The 21,665-nt window shown below is 41.7% G+C and overlaps 1 protein-coding gene across 1 annotated transcript in view; it reads right to left on the bottom strand.

Moving 5' to 3' along the window:
* Positions 1 to 21,665, bottom strand: part of LOC127292370 (uncharacterized) — a 40,494-nt gene that overhangs the window by 4,789 nt on the left and 14,040 nt on the right. The window contains exons 7-27 of the mRNA XM_051321751.2: positions 17,465 to 17,677; positions 17,119 to 17,382; positions 16,812 to 17,021; positions 16,428 to 16,679; positions 14,870 to 15,082; positions 14,524 to 14,787; positions 14,212 to 14,421; positions 13,828 to 14,079; positions 13,423 to 13,515; positions 13,051 to 13,140; positions 12,670 to 12,762; positions 12,294 to 12,383; positions 11,646 to 11,858; positions 11,268 to 11,531; positions 10,971 to 11,180; positions 10,048 to 10,305; positions 9,640 to 9,686; positions 3,177 to 3,333; positions 2,817 to 3,084; positions 2,510 to 2,732; positions 2,282 to 2,405 (exon numbers count right to left, since the gene is read on the bottom strand). Of these exons, the coding sequence (XP_051177711.1) occupies positions 2,282 to 2,405; positions 2,510 to 2,732; positions 2,817 to 3,084; positions 3,177 to 3,333; positions 9,640 to 9,686; positions 10,048 to 10,305; positions 10,971 to 11,180; positions 11,268 to 11,531; positions 11,646 to 11,858; positions 12,294 to 12,383; positions 12,670 to 12,762; positions 13,051 to 13,140; positions 13,423 to 13,515; positions 13,828 to 14,079; positions 14,212 to 14,421; positions 14,524 to 14,787; positions 14,870 to 15,082; positions 16,428 to 16,679; positions 16,812 to 17,021; positions 17,119 to 17,382; positions 17,465 to 17,677 (4,008 nt within the window). The remainder of the gene's footprint in view (positions 1 to 2,281; positions 2,406 to 2,509; positions 2,733 to 2,816; positions 3,085 to 3,176; positions 3,334 to 9,639; positions 9,687 to 10,047; positions 10,306 to 10,970; positions 11,181 to 11,267; positions 11,532 to 11,645; positions 11,859 to 12,293; positions 12,384 to 12,669; positions 12,763 to 13,050; positions 13,141 to 13,422; positions 13,516 to 13,827; positions 14,080 to 14,211; positions 14,422 to 14,523; positions 14,788 to 14,869; positions 15,083 to 16,427; positions 16,680 to 16,811; positions 17,022 to 17,118; positions 17,383 to 17,464; positions 17,678 to 21,665) is intronic.

Genomic DNA, 21,665 nt, shown 5'->3' with positions numbered 1-21,665 from the left:
GGAGAGTTGTTGACTGACGTGCCTTTTTTATCTAGTAATTCAAAGCTTAATATTATTAATTTTTCTTATTATTATTCTACCTATTTTATGCTACTTTATCTAGGTTTTGTGTTATTTTTGAGGTTATGGACTGGAAAGTTAAGATCTAATTCCAGATAGAAAAACAACAAGGATTTGACTAATTTTCGCTAATGAGAAAAATAAAAGAAACTTACAAGGATTATTTGTTGTCTCAATCCATCGAACATGCCAAAGCCCATCTAGAGGAAACCACCCTGCCATGTCGGTTCCCACACGTGGAAGGCTCTAGGGCCGGACACACTTAGTTGGGGCGCAGGACCTATGTAGGTATCTCGACTCCGCCCTTTCTAAAAACCACTTTGTTGACTTCATAAAAGGCATCATAATTTTCTTCACTTTTATGGAGGAAATAATTAGCGGAATATTTTGTTAAACTGAAGGGGGGCGATTCCACCGTTCTACCAATTCCTCTTGGAGGGGAATTTGTTGCCATCGTCACCAACAACACCTCCTCGATGTGGGGAAAATCATCTTCTTCACCCCCAACGACATCACCGCCATCATCTTTTTCTTCATCACCCCCTAACACTTTGTGTAGACCAAAACCTTTATTAACTTTCCGGTGTCATATGCATGTTGTTTGAAATTGTTTTATTATTAGATGGCAATGTTTTACCTTCCTATTGTATTTCATGTGTTGTAATTGTGAGTAGTTCTCTATGTTCCTCAGGACATGGGAGAAACCCTGGTCATGGTTTCCATATGATTATGCAATAAGATTACTGCTATGTTTTATCCTTAAGTTGTAATCCCACAATGGTAGAATGCAAACATTAACTGCATGCTAATTCACCATATATGGGATAGAGGGTTACACCATGTGGTAATAATTGAGTAGGGTAGGCCAGAGTAACTAGAATATGTTTCCCGATTATTCGAATTTAAACATGGAGGAATTGTTGAGACCTCTAAACATAATGTTGCGGTTAGACTTTTGCCCCAACATTTTCCTTATTGAACACATATATGACAAGGGATATAACCATGAATGATATAATTCGGGATGTATATGCATGTAGCATTGGCTTCATCCACAAAATCAACATGTGTCTTCAGGTATTATTCTGGAAGTGTATGACTAGTAAAATACCCTCTATTTTTGGGAACACTTTGTTCTTATTAAGTGCAATTTGTAGCTTGCCATCTTCACACTTTGATAATTGGACCATCTCTGAGCCATATTTTCTTTTATTGTTACTTTATTGTTTCACTTATATATATCTGAAAACAAATACTACTCACTAATCTCTACAGAATTTACTCTTGTCTCTACGTCGGTTTCGAACACTCGCTCTTCATTAGTTTTGACACTCTTATTTATTGAAAAATGCTATAATCACTCCCCTACTCTTCTAGGTAACAATGGTGGTGGATCAGTCTGTGTGTTGTAGTGCCCCAACCATCATCGATGTGGGACCAGAGTCAGAGTTTGGCACGACGATAAGGGTGCAGCGCCAAAGACCCCATGTGCATCACGCTCCCAGTAATGCATTTGCATGGTATAAGGTCTTGCAATGTTTCTACACGTATTTTCTTTTGAAGCAACATGATGACATATCTTTCCTTTTCGTAGCAATACACATATTAAGCTAGTACACACATAATAAACTTCATAATGTAAAAAAATAACTTCACCTAAAGCAACACATTTTAGTAGAAATTATGCGGGTCGAACGTACACACTGAAGACTGTCAATATGAAAAGCATCATCTATTTGTGATCACAAGCAAAAAAACAATCTTGACGAGAAAGTGCAGCATGTAATATGTAGTATTTGAGTGTTCCGTATGCTTACTTGACTAACAAACATTATAGTTTTCTGGAGTAATACTAAATCTCAATGTAGAAGTAGAAGTAGAAGTAGAGTATATCACATTTTTGAAGAATGATCTAACTATAGAAACTAATGAACCATTAAGTGGCATTCATGATCAATTCTGACTAAATAAAATTCCGTTTTCCTAATCCAGGGAAACCCTGGACCCTGACATGAACCCTAATCCAATACAGGAATCTGTATTCAGAAATAGGTTGAATAGCTTTCCTTATTAAGGGAAGTCCTCCTAAAGTCTGATACTTTTTATTTATCAATCCTATAATTTGCATTATAACTACATAAAGTACATAGAAACTAATAAAAGTATGAGAAGGTAACATTGACCATGGCCAATCTAGAACGTGGAGTTGAGTCATTCTTACATGTTTAATATCAGGTTTGCTCCTACATCCAGTCAGAAGCTCTTTCATTATAACGCCCAGGCTGTATATGTCCGTCTTGACTGATACAATACCACGCTTCAAGAATTCTGGGGCGCAGTATCCACTGCATTAAAGTATGATATACCATTACATTATCTGTGTGGTATTGCACGAATAGAACATCGTAAATGTTAGACATAAAATTGGGTTCTCCGTAAGCAATCTTACATTGTCCCTGCGAGGTTAGTCGTGAGCGCATGTGTTGCTCCTTGAAGGAGTTTTGATATACCAAAATCTGTAATTTTTGGTATCATAAGATCATCAAGCAGTATGTTCGCGGGCTTCATATCCCTATGAACAATACCCTTTTCTGTGTGAAGATAAGCCAAACCGTCGCAAATTCCTTGAATTATTTTGTAGCGTGTATGCCATTCAAGTCCCCGTAGTTCATCTACATAAGTAGCAAATGTGTAAAGTCAAGAAAATGGAAAGATAAATGCAGGAGAAAGAAACATTTATCCATGAGTTCTCATACCAGTAATATATCTGTCCAGGCTTCCATTATTCATGTACTCGAAACAAAGTAACCTTTCTTTTATATCAGCAAAAACAACTGTTTTGTTTCCTCCCGATTCTATTTGTACCGCTTTTTTCTCTGTATTAGCACAGTAGCCCAGAAACCGTACTATATTTGGGTGGTTTACATCGATTAGAGATTTAGCCTCGTGATTAAATGGCCCATCTTCAATAATATGGCTATTTGAAAGCCTTTTAATAGCAACACTCCTCTTTGCTAGATTTCCCTGTAGTTTAACTTGTCTTGTTAGCACAATCAAGGGCTTTTGGAACAACACTTCAGCTCTGCTGTGAGAAAGATTGTACAACTTAATGTTACCTTGTAAACGACCCCGAATCCACCACGACCAACTTGTCTTTTATCAGCGAAATTATCCGTGATGCGTTGTAGAAGTGCCAAAGGAATATGTCTAGGCTTCACACTTCCATCAAGTATTAGATGCTCTAGGGCACTAGAGGCAGATCCTATGTCCTCCCTAATTACAGCATGCACTTCCATTATAAATACATACAAGTAAATTAATATGCTTCTTAAACACAGCATGTTCACTGATACGCTAAGAACAAATACTTGCTTTGATTCTTAGTTGTGAGTTGTGACTAGTTTATTCACTAAACCATACACTATTATTACCACATATTAATAGTTTTGTTAATAACATACATCGTGGTCAATAAATGTATCATTACTAGCTAGGGGCATCACCTATATATGTATGCAAGCTGGGACCCCATGCTTGTGGCAAACATAGTTCGCCACTATGTATGTTGCAAAAGCACAAACGTTAATGTAGACCTAACAAGTCATAAAAAGTAGCAAATAGATTTGTAATGAAGAATGCTATTTTATCACTTTGTGTACTACACTTGGAAAGCGATATTATTTTATTACTTGTGAGTAATCTACAAGTTTGTGAGCTGCTCACAAACGTTTGAGCCTGTGAATTGCTTCTAGATAGACTTCACTATGTATGTTGCCATTCTTGTGGACTTTTTTTTTTCTTGATGATAGCTTTGTGGTTAACATAGTGGATGCTCTAATATCTCTTCCGCTTTGGCACACCCTCCTTCTCAAGCTTGAATAGGTCAACAGCTAAGATTGCTTCATACCCCTGCACAACTAATTAAGGGCATGCTGGCCATTGACAAGTTCTTACTTAATTATTAACCAGCAAATTTTCCCGTGCATTGCGACGGGTTATTTTTATAGAATATAGTTTACCATTGTATGTTGAATGTCCGTTATTGAAAATTATTTTTTATTACGGGACAAAGTGTTTTGGCTAGAGTCAAAGCAGCCGATTGAAATCAGCAAAGCAACAGCCGTAGAAAGATGTACTATGCCCCTACATATCTCCCCAAAGCATAGACATCCTCCTTTCATCCCCATCTGCAGTTCTGCACTATACCTGCCCACTTCCCCGTTCCTCTCTCTCGAATCACAGTCCACAGTGGACTCCTTCCATCCCATCCCCACTGACTTCATCCGAAGCAGCGGCAGCAGCGCCGTTGTGCACCGTCTCCTCTGCCTCCTCCCTCTCTCCTTCGTGGCCCTCCACGACACTAGGCCAGAGATGCGTTGGCATGTCACCTTGCGCGCGCGACGGGCTTGAAGCTCCTCCGGCAATTCCTTCATCTCCCCCGGCCTCACCTGCTTCACCACATCCCCGCTGCACCCGGCGGCTCCATCCCTGCCGCCACTCAACGCCAGCGAGTAGGATTACGACATAAGGTTTGAGAGGAGGGTTCTGGGCAGCGGTGCACCGAAGAAGAGATTGTCGAGCTTGATTAGGTCCTACTCCGGCGCGATGGTGTCGAAATCCAGGAGATGGGGATCAGGCGGCATCATACGGGAGACGTCATCGAGATTGCGGTTGGTGTGTCTGGCAAAATCGGACAAGTTCGGGAACGGGGCGGACGACGTATATAAGGACCGCGGGTTCATTTCTAGATTTATGAGGGCCCAAAGTAAAAAATTGCCGACGACCTATAACCTACCAGACCGATTGCAAGGTATAATTAAAGGAAAACGCTTATAATCAATCGACCGATTGCGGGAAAAAGATCGGTCGTCTGTGTGGCTCGCCCGTTCGCGTGTGTCAGTCTCCAACCCGCGCGCCGGCATTTGCTTTTCCGCTTTTCTTCATCTTCTGCATGCGCATGGGACGTCAAATCGTCAAGTTCTTGTCGTGCGCTGCCTGGACCCTGCCCCTATTTCTTGCTTTCTCACATGCATGGACACATAGTTGATGTACACCTGCTTTTGACCTATAACTTAGAGCTGACGTGTGAGGGTGGGGCTATGGGGCATGTAGCTAAATGAGTATTGTTTTTTACTCACACATAATTTCTACCTTTTTTCTTCCATTTAGCTATGTGGGCAATATAAAAAAATTATTATTTGGATTTTTGGCATGTATTCCACAACCAGCCCGGGAAGCGCTAGCTGGTAGGAGCTGCCCGGATTGCCTTCTCAATCGCAAACAGGGCTCCAGCGAGCCTAATTAGTGGATGACAACGGCAAATCGACATAACCAAGGCCGCCATATGGACAATCGTACTAGGCGTGATGTCGCTGCCTCGCTGGTGGACATGCATGAGGTCGACGATTTGATGCAAACAACGGCGGTGTGGTGCTTCAAGTTGTTGGCGTTGATGTTGGAAATGACCATCGGTCACCACCGGTTATGTATGTGGATTTTTGTTAATTTATTTTTCCCGCAATTTGTTGGTGCATTTCACCAAAATTGTTGTTGTGAAAGTTCTGTAATTGTGTTGTAAACATACGAAGGATTTGTGTCAGTTATCTTCGGTGAATTTTTCATGCAATGCCACAAGTGCTAATTTTTATTATAAAATTTGAGAAATTATGTTGTAAACATCCAAAGATTTTGTGTGGATCATCTTTTGTATTTTCTGATGTGAATTTTTGCTTCAATGCTACAAGTCCAAATTTTTGTTGTAAAGGTTCTGAAATTTTGTAGTACATGACTAAACTTTTTGTGGGAATCAGCTTCTCTATTTTCTGATCTGAAATTTTGCATCAATTCTATAAGTGCTAATTTTTGTTGTAAAAGTTGAGAAATTATGTTGTAAATATCCATAGATTTTGTGTGAATCATCTTGTGTATTTTTTGATGTGAAATTTTGCTTCAATGTTATACGTACTATTTTTTGTTGTAAAAGTTCGTAAATTTTGTAGTTAATATCCAAAAAAAATTGTGTGAATCATGTTCTGTATTTTCAGATGTGAAATTTTGTGTCAATGCTACAAGTGCTAATTTTTGTTGTAAAAGTTTTGAATTTTGTATAGAAATATGTAAAGACTTTGTGTGAATCATCTTCGGTATTTTTGGATGTAAAATTTTGCTTTAATACTATAAGTGCTAATTTTTGTTGTAAAAGGTCTAAAACTTTTGTGTAGAACTTGTTGTACCAATAGCAATTACACTATTTTTAATACATGGAGGTAGAGAAATGTCACACCATGCATAGTGTATACGTGAGGGGCTCCACAGTGACATGACTACATGACTGACACAGTGCAGGTGTTAGGACGAACGTGGGAGCGATCATGGCTTTCCATGCCAAGTTTTCCTCGATAGGCCGGGACCAGCTGGTCCACCCACGTGGGCTGTGGAGGTGTGAAGCGACATGCTGTACAACGAATATGATATCCGTTAAAATTTGATCGGACGGGAGCAACCGATTTTCTGGTCAATATCCGGCGACCGACGTCTAGCGCGGGCTATAATTAAATCATACGTACCCACCATGTAGAAACCCGTATGGCCTAATCAAGTATATACGGAACTGTACGTTGATCTGTATGCGTACGAAATCAATACATTGCAATCGTCGATACAATCGGTGGCCTGCTGGTGGCGAGCACTACTTCCAACGGGTAAATTCCCACTATTAATTCCCCTCTCGTTCTATGCAAGATCGATGGGCATGTACACGCGAGTACTAGTAAAATCAAAGCTGGGAGGTGCAATATGAACCAACGGCGCCCGCGGCTGAGTTGAATGCCCAGGTCATGGCGCACGCATGACGTGTCATGTGAAGGTGCAATCGCGAGCATGTTTAGGACATCTCCAAGGCGGCGACCCATCTCGCGCCCACGTCTTTGGATGGATCCAACCGGACAAAAACCCGGCCCAGCGCGCGGACCAATCCCAAAAACGGATGGCCGCGGCGTCCGGGGTAACCCAAACCCGGGACGAGTTTGCGTGGCGGCGAACGCCGATGGCTGGCCGCTCGCGTCCGCCCCTTGTCCGTCCCTGGCCCGCGTGTCATAGGGAGGAAGTTTTTTTCTTCATTAAAAAGGTAGCCATTACATTTTTTTAATCTACTACTACTACACCATGTCTGCATAGTTCACGAACCGTAGGGTGACACACTTAAGGTTTGATGTCGTTTTAAGTAGATATGAAATATGGAATGGAGTTCGAAGTTTTTGTTCGGAGTCTCGGATGGGATCCAGAACATCACGAGGAGGTCCGGAATGGTCCGGAGAATAAGATTCATATATAGGAAGTCACTTTCAAGTTTGGAAATGATCCGGTGCATTTGTGGAAGGCGCTAGAATGTTCTAGAACTTTCCGGAAGAAATCACCATGGAAGGTGGAGTCCCGGTTAGGCTCCACCAACCCTAACCAGCCAACCAAGTGGGAGGGTGGTCCATGGTGGACTCCACCTCCTTAGCCGGCCAAAGAAAGGGGGAAGGGGGGAGTCCATGTCCCTCTAGGTTTCGTCCATATGTCAGTTTTTGAATTGGGGTCTTATTCGAAGACTTTGGGCAAACCCTAGGGATTTCACCTATATAAAGAGGAGGAGAGGGAGGGGGCAGCCACTCTTGGCCGCACCACCATAGGGGGCTCCCTGGCCGGCGCCCCAACCACCCCCTCTCTCCCAAACCCTAGCCTCTCTCCTCCTCCATATTCTCCCACAGCGCTTACGGCGAAGCCCTACCGGAGATCTCCACCACCACCGTCACCACGCCGTCGTGTTGGCGGGATCCCGAGGAGGAACTACTACATCCGCTGCCCGCTGGAACGGGGAGAAGGACGTCGTCATCAACACCGTACGTGTGACCGAGTACGGAGGTGCTGCCCGACTGTTGCACCGTCAAGATCTTCTACGCGCTTTCGAAAGCGGCAAGTGATGGACTACAGCAACAACGAGATCTAATCTCGTAGGCTTTGGAAATCTTCGAGGGTTAGTCTCATGATCTTCTCGTTGCTACCATCTTCTAAATTGGATCTTGGCTTGTTATTCGTTCTTGCGGTAGGAATTTTTTTGTTTTCTATGGTACGAATCCCATCACGGCGTTCCTCCGTGGCCGCCCTCCTCCTTTCCGTCCCCGCGCCTTGGGCGCGCTCGCGCTCCGCCTCCTACGGCGGCACCATCCGCTTCCCGCACAGCTCCAGCTCCTACAGGGCGGCGCGTTCCACAGCGGTCCATGCCTCGAGGCGGACGCGGCCGGCGGCCTGTGCCTCGTGGTTCTCCTTCCGACGGCGCAAGCGCTCTTGTCGGCCGCGCTCCGCCGACGCAGCAGCCTCCCGGGCGCGCCGCTCGGGCGAGGGCAGCTGGATGAGGTGGCGGGTTGCTCGCATAGCGAGGAGCTGGTTCTTCTGGACGAGGAGGTCGCCTAATCGGCGGCGGCCGGCCCGGCAGGTGGCCTCGTGATCCTTCATCACGCGCGTGAGGTCGGCGAGACGCTCCTCGATGGCGGCGCTGATGTTCGCCAACGCGAGGTCCTCCGCGTCGACGGGCTCCTCCCCCGCGGCGGTCACCGCCCCCTCCTCCGCGGCCTCGTACCAGCCGTCCGTAGTCTCGTGCCAGCCGTCCGCGGCCGCCTCCACCATCTCCGCGTCCTCTTCCTTCTTCGCCACCTCCTCGGCAGCGACGCGGAGCGCCTCATCATCGGCGACCGAACGCGCGTCCGCCCGCTCCTCCTCCTCCGTCCGCGGGAACCTGGCCCGAGCGGCAAGGGAGAGCTTGGCCCACGTGGCATGCAGGGTGCACAGCATGGCGAGGGTGCCGCAGAAGGAAGAGGGGGAGAGGACGGCGGAGCGGGTGTGAGGTCTGTGAGGCCGCCGCCGTCTTTCATAGCCGGCGGTCTTGGGCGGAAAACTTGGGCGCGAGCGCGTGCCCATGGCCTTTACGCGCGCGCGGGAACTTTGCAGGGATGTCCTAAAACCGCCCAAAACGGACGGCCCAGCGCGTCCGTTTGGGCCGCCGTGTTGGAGATGCCCTTAGACCCGCCATAGTAGTAGGTGCTAAATTGCTAATCCGTGCTAGCGAGATGCTCCCTGCCGTCTGCGGTCCTATTCACCTCCGTCAGCTGAGTCCATGTCTAACGGTATCGATCCACCACCGCCAGAGCATAGTTTTGCAGGGATGGCGATGTGGCCACCGTAGCGGGCAAAAAATTGGAAACCACGAGCAAGACGTGGGGATCGATCGTGAGCATGCATGAGACGTGGAGATCGCCCTATATGGATATGTGGGTATATAGGGCTTGGATACGGGCTAGGTGGGAGTGGGACAAACGTAAATAATCAAATTAATCAATTAATCTAAAGACCATCTTATTCTTCTGAGTTTTAGGGAGGGGCTGGGTGCACCCAAGCAGGGCTCGATATTAATACACATCGGCATTGCAAAGCACAAACTTGTTAGGGGCATCAGTGGCATGGTCGGAACTAGAGTGCACTTGCACCAACCATAGTTAGGACAATTATGCATCAGAAATTCGACACAAGAGGCCATCTTACCTTTCTGTGGAAGCCATACCACCTAAAATCTCAGAACATCCTTCCTCCTACATAGAAAAGATCTATCCACAATTAGTTCTTTTAAATTCTCTTTAGCATGAGAGAGCTTATTATATAAATCTTATCTTTAATGTCCTAATAAACCTGATATCAATAATCCTAAGAGCGTGTACAATGGTTCACATGAAAAATATCTGTAGAAGAAACTTGTTATATAACATAGTATCTTGCAGTGCTATCTCTATCAGGCTTTCTCCTTTTCAAAAAAGAACTTTCTTAATCCATTACTAACTTTTTTGTAGTACCATTTTATAGTATTTGGTCTGGTAGTATACCTCTCGTGCTGCTAGAGATGCTCTTACGTAGTGTGCACATATAATTCACGGATAACACATAGTAAATTCGTACCTCTTTGATTTTGTCTCTCTTAGGCCGGAAATAGACACCGATTGCGTCAATGACGTCTCCAGCATTGACAAAGAAGCCAACAATACTACCATAGCTCCGCAACGGACTTCGGAAATGAGTCCCCCCTCCATTTCCAAATGGTCCATAGATACGGGTATTGGTGACAAATAGAAGTGATGTTACAACGTCAGAATAGTTGGAGTTCCGACCAATTGTTCCAGAAACTTCACGCAAAAATTCTGACTGGCCAAGAAGAATCTACAAGTGAAGAAAATTTATTATCATCCTAGCTATTTGGACAAAGTGGTAGTCTGAACAATGATAAACAAAATAAATATAAATGACATCCATATATGCTGCATTTTGAGATAAAACCGTGTTTAACTTGAGTTTGAGTTGAATACAATGCATCACCCACACTAAAATGCTAGTCATATGATTCAGCAAAAAACGTAGAATGATTGTACCACCAACAGGGAACTATATATTTCAGAAGGGCTTATTAAACCACATATACTGTTCTCATAGAAATATGTCTCCTTATATAATGTTACTTTGGTTTCAAAACAGAGTGCATCCTACAAAAGAATGCGCACTACTTCTTTCTTGCGAAGGAGAAAGCAGAAATTAATTGTCTCACTTAGACCCGAAACATAAAATATACTATTTACATTGGCAAGATCAACAAGCTGTATTTTTCATAATTTTTTTCTACAATATTGATATATTATATAATTTTAGTTCAAATCAATTACAATAATTTATGGTTATGCTAACTAGTTACTCATAAAAATATAATAGTGTAATGGACATAAGAATTATCCTTAGTTCCTTACGAATTATAGGTAGTTTGAGAAGAATATACACACATACTTATGTACGTACATGGTTGACAACAAATAATTAGTAATAATTATACTCACTGTATGAGGGTTCCCGTCGAGTGGCTCACCAGACCCTCCCCATGGACCGGCGGTCTGCTGTTGTCCATCACAATCATTGTATGTAAACGTTAGTGAATTGATTACCATACTACTATGAACTACCACACTTATCAACCGGCGGGGTAACACATCCACGTCACTAGGGCTCCCAGAATCACCACCCCATGGTCCAATTTTTGTAATCGAATCCTGAATGCAATTTTCGTTATCCAAGTCAGAAAATTGATAGTCTGGAGACAGATAACAAAACAAAATTCATTTTAAATATATTGGCACCTGTTCTTTCATTGTTTCCCTCTCGGGCCTCACATAAATACCAATTGCGTAGACCACACTCTCCGCACGGGCGAAGAACCCAACAATGCTGCCATTGCTAATCACTGGACTACGGAAATGATTTCCCCCTCCTCCTCCAAAAGGTCCATATCGACGAGCATTGGTGATAAATGTAACAGACATTACAACGTCTGAAGAATATTGGGTAGAGAAACCAGTAGTTCCTGAAACTTCGGTCAGAAACTCTGAGGGCCCTAGCTGAATCTATAAGGGAAGAAAAAAAATGATTTCAGTCCATATATTATTATACCCAGAATCGCTAGGCACATGCATGCCTCCTTCCATGAAATATATATAACTTGAGTTACATTTACAAACCGTATCAAAACTCCCATAAGAAAAGCCTTCGGAAGCTCCCCATGGACCTGCATGGTGCTGCTTTCCGTGGTCGCCACTGTATGAAAACGCAAGTGAATGTATTACCTCTCCACTACGTACTGTGATGCTATTCAGGCGTAGAGATGGTGACACCATAATGTCCTTAGAGTTGCCCTTATGTCCACCCCATGGCCCTATCTTTGTAATACATGCCTAGTAAAAAAACGCATTGGGGCATAACATTAGAAGGAAAAAAATAAAAGTTCAATATGTATATGTAGTAGTCATTAAAGCATGTTTAGATTTCATTTAACTAAGTACTTCCTTCATGCCTAAATAGAAAACATGTGGGAGTCCAGTTTAAGCTCCAAAACATCTTATATTTAGGAATATAAATATTCTACGTTAGAATCTATTTGGTTGGTTATTTGGTGGAAAACGTCACAATCAGTAAATTATGCAACACTCAGCATATGTTTGGACATTAAGATTTCGTAAAACAACTCTCTGTATTTATTCATTTTTGTAAGGAAAATGACAGTGCTCTGCCAAATCACTATGATAGAAAAGGCAAAACAAGTTTGTTTTATGTACAAAAAGAAATATGTTGGCAATTAAATTTTAGTCTAAGTAAGATACTAAGCTCACCCCATCTAGCTCCTTTATATCTTCCATGTTCGCCTCATCAAGCTCCTTTATATCACCTACCACGTTTTGACCAGCAGCCACATCGTTGTCCTACAAATTCCAACCATCAGTACCATCATAGTAAACATGTTCAAAAAACAGACTAGCTATCAGTTATGGTTTCCATTTTATATGATTTGATTAGGAAAATCTCCGCATATGTTGAACATTAAGCGTTGGTAAAATTATTGTCTCTATTTATATATTTTTGCGGGAAAAATGATCGGCAGTGTTGTCCCAAATCACTTAGATAGAAAAAGGTAAAACAAATATGTTTTATGTACAAAGGGTAATATGTTAGCAATTAAATTTCTATCTCATAAGCTACTAAACTCACCTCATCAGCCTCCTTCATATCACCTTCCACGTTCACCTCATCAATCTCCTTTACATCACATTCCACGTTTGGGCGAGCAGTCCCATCGTTGTCCTGCAAAGTCCAACCATCAGTACAATCGCATTAAACATGTTCAAATGCAAGCCAGAAATCAGTAATGATTTCCATTTTATATGATTTGTATAAATTATGCAAAGCTCAGTATATATATGTTGGACATTAAGCGTAGGTAAAACAATTCTCTCTGCTTATATATTTTTGCGGAAAACGACAGTGTTGTCCGAAATCACTTAGATAGAAAATGGCAAAACAAGTATATATTATGTACAAAGGGAAATATGTTAGCAACTAATTTTTGGTCTCATAAGCTACTAAACTCGCCTCATCCACCTCCTTTATATCACCTTCCATGTTCACCTCATCAACCTCCATTATATCACCTTCCATGATGGGATGGGGCCCATTGTTGTCCTGCAAAGTCCAACCATCACTATCATCACAGTAAACATGTTCAAGAACAAGCCAACTATCAGTTATAATTTCTGGTTTATGATTTGTATAAATTATGGAATGCTCAGCATATGTTGGACATTGAGCATAGGTAAAAGAACTCTATATAAATTTATTTTCGCAGTAAAAGTGACACTGCTATTCCAAATCACTGAGATAGAAAAAAGCAAAACAAATATGTTTTATGTACAAATGGAAATATGTTAGAAATTAAATTTCGGTCTCATAAGCTACTAAGCTCACCTCATCAAGCTCCTTTATATCACTTTCCATGTTGACCTCATCAAGCTCGTTTATATCCCCTTCCACAATTGGGCGAGCAGCCGCATCGTAGTCCTGTAAAGTCCAACCATCGGTATCATCATAATAAATATGTTCAAAAAACAAGACAGCTATCAGTTATGATTTTCTCTTAATATGACTTGAATTTGATTCTGATCAATCAAGAGACGAAAATGTATGTTGTCCTAACGAACTCTCGATATCGCGTGGGTGCATGGACCTAATGTGTTGGTATTTTCTTCATATTAATATATTTCACCGCAAAATTATAATATAGAAAGTGAAAACAGTGTCAAGATAAAACAACGGAGTGCAAAATGCAATGTTGTTGATAAGAAAGAAAGTTGTTGAAAGCAGAAGACATACCACTGCTCCTGTTATGTCCACATAGAGGCCAACTGAATAGATGATATAATTAGTGGCATTCACAAAGAAGCCAACGATGTTACCATTGGTTTGAACGGGACTGCGGAAATGATTCCCTAATATTTCTCCAAAAGGTCCATAATTACCAGTATTGGTGACAAAGGAAAGTGACGTCATAATTTCTCCATAATATGTGTGCATGGCTATTGTTCCAGAAATTTGCTTAAGATATTCTGAAGGGCCAAATTCAATCTGAAAATGAACATAAGACAATTATGTACCAAGCAATAAGTACTAACATGCATGATTCAGTAGAAGATATGGGAACGAAACACTTCTGCATTTATGTATTGGGGAAATAATTTAGCAAAGTCTAATAGGCACCGTATGGACGCTGTCATCTCTGTATTCATCTGATATTCCCCATGGACCGGTACTGCGTTGCTGCCCATTGCAGTCAATATATTTAAAAGCGAGTGCAAAAATTGCAAATCCACTACGTACTATGACGCCTGTCAAACGCCGGGGTAAGACATCCACGTCCTGAGTATGCCCAGAACTACCACCCCAGTGCCCAACTTTTCTAATCAAAGCCTGGGTGGAAAGAGATAAACACAACAACAAATAATCAGAAAAGCAACATAAATTTAAAACCCTGGGTAGTATGAATAGAACAAGTTACATATAAATCCGTACCCTCCTTTGCGTCGGTTCCCACTCAGAGTTCACATAGCAGCCAATCGCATCAACAGATTCCATAGATCTGACAAAAAAACCAACAATACTACCATTTCTAATCGGTGGACTGCGGAAACGAATTCCCACTACTCGTCCAAAAGGACCATAGGAACAAACATTGGTGGTAAAAACAATTGAGGTTATGACATCCACATTATGTGTGTTACACGGACCAACTGTTCCAGAAACTTCCATTAAAAACTCCAAAGGGGCAAGTTGAATCTACAAAAGGCCGGTGAAGAAGAATTATGAGCCTTAATGGGCTTCAGAGCTTAGCTAGGCTGAATAGATTATGTGTACTCACCGTATGAAAAGTTGCAACAGCATGGTGGCCTACGTGAGCTCCCCATGCACCTGTATCATGTTGGTTTCCATCTTTGTCACTATATGAAAATGCAATCGATTGTATGGTATTGCCACTACGGATTGTTATGCTATTTAGACACACTGGAGCCACCTCGATTTCTCTAAGTTTGCCACCAGATCCGCCCCATGGACCAATCTTGGTAATGGATTCCTAAGGCCAAAGCAAAGAAAAAGAAAAAGAAAAAGGATCAATATATTAAAGATACAACTAAAATGTATAAACGGATATGATTGGGACTTCAGATTGACTTGTATTGGTCATTTGTGAGAAATATTCATGAACGGTAAATATGAAAGGCTCTTTTTTGCTAGTTGGTAAATATGAAGGGCTCGGTGTACTTTCGATATGAAATCTCGACCAGAAAATCGTGGCCACATAATTTTTTTGGTCAGATTGGTGCGACAGTTTCACTCCAATTTGGATGCTTTATTGACCTCTTTTATATCACTCACTAGATCGTATTTGGTTTGAATCTAAAGTAAATGAATCATGAATCATGACTATATGATTTCTTATAATAATAGATGGCATGATTAGGCTATCTCACATTGTTAAAGCAATAAGATGCACACTTAGAGTATCCAACCATATAAGGGAAAGTCCCCCTGGATGAAAATATGAATTGACGCAATTACACCCCTAGCCCAAAAACTTGCATTGTTGGTTCATTTTAGTCAACAATTTTGTGAAGTGCAATGATACACTATCACAAATATGTTATACAATTGCAAATAATTTATTCCAAATAACTCTGAATCAATCCTAATCACTCTCTATTCCAAAAACTATAATTAAGCTAAAAAATTTACAAGTAGACCGATATATTCTACTTCTGAATCTGATTGATTGGTTGGGATTTTGGTGGAAAACTTCATGATCAATAAATATGCAAAGATCAACATATGTTTTGATATTAAGTTTTGGTGAAACCGACTCTTCATATTTATTTATTTTGGGAGGTAAATTACAACGATCTGCCAATTCAATGAGATAGGAAAAAAGCTAAACAGGTTTGTTTTATGTACAAAAAGAAATATGTCAGCAATTAAATTTTAGTCTAAACAAGATATTAAGCTCACTGCATCAAAGCTCATTTATATCATCTTACATGTTTGGGCGAGTAGCCACATCGTTGTCTAGCAAAATACAACAACCAATACGATCATAGTAAACATTTTCAAAAACAAGGCAGCTGTCAGTTATGGTTTCCGTTTATATGATTTGAATTTAATTCCGGTCTATCTAGAGTCAAAAATATATGTTGGTCTTTATACTAATATATTTGACCATGCAAAGATAAATTACAATATGCAAAGTGAAAAACAGTCTCAAGATAAAACAATAGGAGATATATTCTATTAATGAGTTTGTGGTAATAGAAAACAAGAGTGCAAATGAATAAAGATAAGATTTCATGAAATATGTCAAAGAATATATGATTCAGCCGGAACAGGTGGTTGTTAAGAAAACAAATCACCGAAAGTAGAAGACATACCACTGCCCCTGTCATGTCCACGTACAGACCAACTGAATAGATGATATAATTAGTGGCATTGACAAAGAAGCCAACGATGCTACAATTGTTTTGGACGGGACTGCAGAAATGATTCCCTAATGTCTCTCCAAAAGGTCCATAATTACCAGTATTTGTGACAAAGGAAAGTGACGTCACAATTTCTCCATAATATGTGTGCATGGCTGTTGTTCCAGAAATTTGCTCTAGAAATTCCGAAGGACCAAATTCAACCTGTAAATGAACATAAGACATTTATGTATCAACCTATTAGTATTAACATGCATGTCTTAGTAGAAGATACGGGAACGACACATTTCTGCATTTATGTATTAGGGATATAATTTAGCGAAGTCTGATATGCACCGTATAGACGTTGTCATCTGCGTATTCATGTGATATTCCCCATGGACCAGTGCTGCGCTGCTTCCCATTGCAGTCAATATATTTAAAGGCGAGTGAAAAAATTGCAAATCCACTACGAACTACGACACTTGTCAAACGCCGGGGTAAGACATCCACGTCCTGAGTATGCCCAGTACTACCACCCCAGTGCCCAACTTTCCTAATCAAGGCCTGGGTGGAAACAATAAACACAACAACAAATAATTAGAAAAATAAATTAAATTAAAAACGGTAGTATGAATAGAAAAAGTTGCTTATAAATCCGTACCTTCCTTTCCATCGGCCTCCCCACAAAATTCACATAGCAGCCAATCGCATCAACAGATTCCATGGCTCTGACAAAGAAGCCAACAATACTACCATTTCTCATTGGTGGACTGTGGAAACGAATTCCCACTACTCGTCCAAAAGGACCATATGAACGGACATTGGTGGTAAACACAATTGAAGTTACGACATCCACATTATGTGTGTTACACGGACCAATTGTTCCAGAAATTTCCATCAAAAACTCCAAAGGGGCAAGCTGAATCTACAAAAGGCCGGTGAAGAAGAATTATCAGCCTTAATGGGCTTCAGGGCTTAGCTGTGTTGAATAAATTATTTGTACTCACCGTGTGAAAACTTGCAACAACATGGTGGCCTACGTGAGCTCCCCATGCACCTGTATCATGTTGGTTTCCATCTTTGTCACTATATGAAAATGCGATCGATTGTATGGTATTTCCACTACGGACTGTTATGCTATTAAGACACACGGGAGCCACCTCGATTTCTCTAAGTTTGCCACCAGATCCACCCCACGGTCCAATCTTGGTAATGGATGCCTAAGGCGAAATCAATGAAAAAAAGAATAAATATATAAAACATACAAATGAAATATATAAATGGATCCGATTTTGACTTTAGGTTGACTTCTATTTGTCATTTGGGAGAAATATTCTTGCTTGGTAAATATGCAAGGATTTTTTTTGCTAGTTGGTAAATATTAAGGAATTGGTGTACTTCCATATGAAATCACGGTGAGAAAATCGTGACCACATAAAAAATTTGGTCAGATTGGTGCAACAGTTTCACTCCAGTAGGGACGCTTTATTGACCTCTTTTAATCACGTACTCACCAAAGTGTATTTAGTTGGAAGCTAAAGTAAATCAAGCATGAATCATGGTTAAAACAAGAAGGTGCACAATCAAAGTATCCAACCAACATGAGTTCAAGTCCTCGTGGATGCAAATATAAATTGAGGTAATTACACCCCAAGCCCAAAAAACTTGCGTGCGTTGGTTTATTTTAGTCATCAAATTTCTGAAGTGAAATGATTCACTATCAGAAATCTGCTATACAATTGCAAAAAATTTAGTCCAAATAACTCTGAATCAGTTCTAATCACTCTCTATTTCAAAAACTGTAATTAAGCTAAACATTTTAGAAGTAGACATATATATTGTACTTCTGAATCTGATTGGTTGGGCTTTTGGTGGAAACCTTTGTTGGAACAATCTTGCATCTAGCGTCGTTTAGTTTTGGATCAGTGTTTAATTAGGGAAATATGAGTCCGGTTTGTATACGTGGTCTCAACTGGGTCGTAGGTGTCTTGGTGTTAGAGATTGTGTCCGGTTTGGGGTATACAGTGTGTGGCCGTGTCCAAGTTATAGTTTCTAATACTAGTTGTACTAGCAGAGTATCTGTGCGTTGCTACGGGATCCATATTTTTCTAAAAGTGACGAATAAGGCATTGACAATGAAATAAAAATATACAAAAAGATATTGAAGAACAAAGTACAAGGGCAAGAGTATATCATTGTGGTAGTAAACAACACACAAACACACGAACATCATTGTCGAAGAGAACTTTAAAATCTTTTTATGTACAAAATGTGAAAGGTTTTTTCTATCAATAAATGTCACAACACAATGTTCCCCGTTTACGCGCCCATTGGTAGATAATATTATGTAGCTCAGCAAAGGGCATGCTCTTATTATCTTAATTAGCATGTGTGCAAACTGCAAACTAGCCTGGTTCCAACAATATCCATTCAACGCATATAAAATTTATTGAAGTGTTGCAAAAAGTTATGGCAAAAATCAGTTTGACAACGTTAGAACGCAGATAATGCCACTGTAAATTAATGTTTTCATGTTATTATGTAGAACGTGAAGGTAGTAGGAAGTGAAGTCATTACCCGGCATGAGAATTGCATCCTGAGTTCCACTAACCTTTGGAGAACACATTTATGGTGATTCGTTGCCGTACTTGGTGACCTCTAAGCTTGGAGGCTTGCTAATTCGTGGAGTTCGCAAGGAATCGGGTAGCACCAGGGGAGTAGTAGACAGTAGTGCAATCACAACATGAAAACTTTGGATTGTATAACACCAAAAAAAAGTGTGCAAAATTAGCGCACTGGCTGACCCAGTGACCTGTTTAAACTTTGAACCACGTCCCCGCCCCTAATTCACGTCACACATGGGACAGTACGATGCCTCACTTGCCTCAACCACACCCACGACTCCACGAGCTCACTAGGTCCGGGGATAAACCAGGACGCGCACCATGGAAAATAATCCGCCACCCACTCAAAGGCGATGCTCATGTAACGGAGCACATAGCGCCGGTGATGTAGGCCAACAGTTTGTTCACGTCTCGTCATCTCCAGGACCAGCAGAGGCCGACGATGTCTTTGTTCCCGGCACCCACCGCCTGGCTTCTCCGAGCGCTTCTCATGGACAAGGCATACTCTCTGACTTCACTATTGTTTTTGATTTTTTTTTCGTTGCATGGTGCGCTAAGCTGGCGAGTTTTGTGCTGATGATTTTATCAGTGTGGCCTAGGATTTCTTCTCTGTTTGCATACGTTGATGTAGCACGGGCGGATGTGCTCACTGAAGTGTGGGACCTCACGCGTGGGCACCACACGTAAGTGACAGACCTGTGGGTGTAAAAACTCGGTTGATTATTATACTACATTTGTACAAAGTTTCCTATGGATTCAAGGGTACGAAAGCCAAGTTAACTCATTTACATGACATTATTTTTTTTATAAAGCCAAGTTAATTCATCTATCAATTGGTACATTTTGGAGTGACTAAGAAGGATCCAGGCTTATTTTTTCATTTTCATGTTTTAAACATGTTTAAATTGTGGTCAAACCTATGATTTGACCAAGATTCATATGGGCATAAAAATTCAAAAAAGTCAAAAAAAATAATGAAAAACAAAAGCACGTCGTCTTCTTATGTCATATAGTAAGCATTCAAGCTGATAAACAAGGTCTGACATATTTAAACCACAAAAATCATGTATCTACCCTTAACCCTAAACTCAAAGCTCATGTAGTATTTCAGTTTTGTCATAAATCTCAAAGCCCACATAGTGGCAGCCCATGTGAGTTTGAGCCCAATTTGGTGGCAGCTCACTAGGGAGTGGCAAGAGGTGGGAAGTTTATGCCCACATGGAAAGTTGGGAGAAAGTTAGATCACCTTATAAGGTGGGTTGTTCCACCACTAGTAAATGAGTGAGAAGAGGAGTAGTACGCGCGCGCTTCTCCTCCTCCTCGCTCGCTCGTCTCGACTCGACACGTCACGACGCGCGCCGCGCTCGTGGTGAGTGGATTGAGCCTCGAGCCGAGACATTCCTTTCTTTTTGCAGTTCAGGAAAACGAATAGAGTCCTAGACGGACGCGTCGCAGTTAGTCGGTTCGGGTCGCTCCCGGAACGTGGGCTATCTGTAACCGACTCAAAACGTGCGCGCGACGTGTGTGTGCCCATGTTGCCTAGGGTTTCCTAAGCCTATATAATCTCTTGCCCGGCTACCGCAGAAAAATATCTAATACACGAGTTAGGGTTTCCATCTCTCTCTGATTGCACCGCCATCGTAGCCTACTCCATCCCGCCCGCTGGCGTGCACCGGCGAACGGGGGAGAAGGTCTCCGGAACCGCTTGCCTTTGCGATCCTGTACGGAAGAGGGCGAATTAGGTTTTTGGGAAGCGCTCTGCGCGATTGCTCAAGTTCTTCATCACGGGTCGCCTTCCGTCCAAGTCGGGCGGTGCTCCCTACCGTCGTCTTCAACTCCGTCTACTTCGACCCGTCGTTCTCGTCGTCAACAACGTTGTCATCAATAACGTTACTGCTGCGACATCATCTGCTATACCTCCACCGCCACCTCCTCCGGATCGGTACGTGCGACATATCTCGATCTGTTTAGCGATGAATGTTGTGTTGTTTGCCCTGCTACTATTCATGTTGATTAATGCATCTAGTATGTTTGAATTTCACATGTTAGTAGTTGCTCTCGTCATGTTGAATCTTCTGGAATTAATCATAGAAATTGTGCCTAATTATCAACAATGACAAGTCAAGATTAGAGGGAGAGATTGTTGAAATAATCTTGCCTCTAGCGTCTTTTAGTTTTGGATCAGTGTTTAATTAGGAAAATATGAGTCTGGTTTGTACACTAGGTCTCATCTGGGTCGTAGGTGTCTTGGTGTTAGAGATTGTGTCGGGTTTGGGGCATACAGTGTGTGCCCGTGTCCCCAAGTCTGCGTGGCAGGTGCGGTAGACCGGTAGTGTGGACCCATGGGCTGGCGCCGATTTTTTCTCGAGGCAAGCCAGAGCTATGAACAGGATTGCGATGGCATTTCTATGTAATTATTACAAGTGTGACACCAGGCACTCAACGTGACACGGGCTGGAGTTGTTTTGTTAGTTGCGTTTTCTTTGTTCCGTGCGCAGGTTTTTTCTTCAAGATTGCGTTGAGATAAATCATCTTGGTAGGATAAAGACGTGGGGGTATTATTGTCCATCCTGAAAATGTGACA

The sequence above is a fragment of the Lolium perenne genome, chromosome 4, assembly GCF_019359855.2.
Source record: "Lolium perenne isolate Kyuss_39 chromosome 4, Kyuss_2.0, whole genome shotgun sequence".
NCBI lineage: Eukaryota > Viridiplantae > Streptophyta > Magnoliopsida > Poales > Poaceae > Lolium > Lolium perenne.
This window is presented reverse-complemented; position numbering and strand designations above follow the sequence as displayed.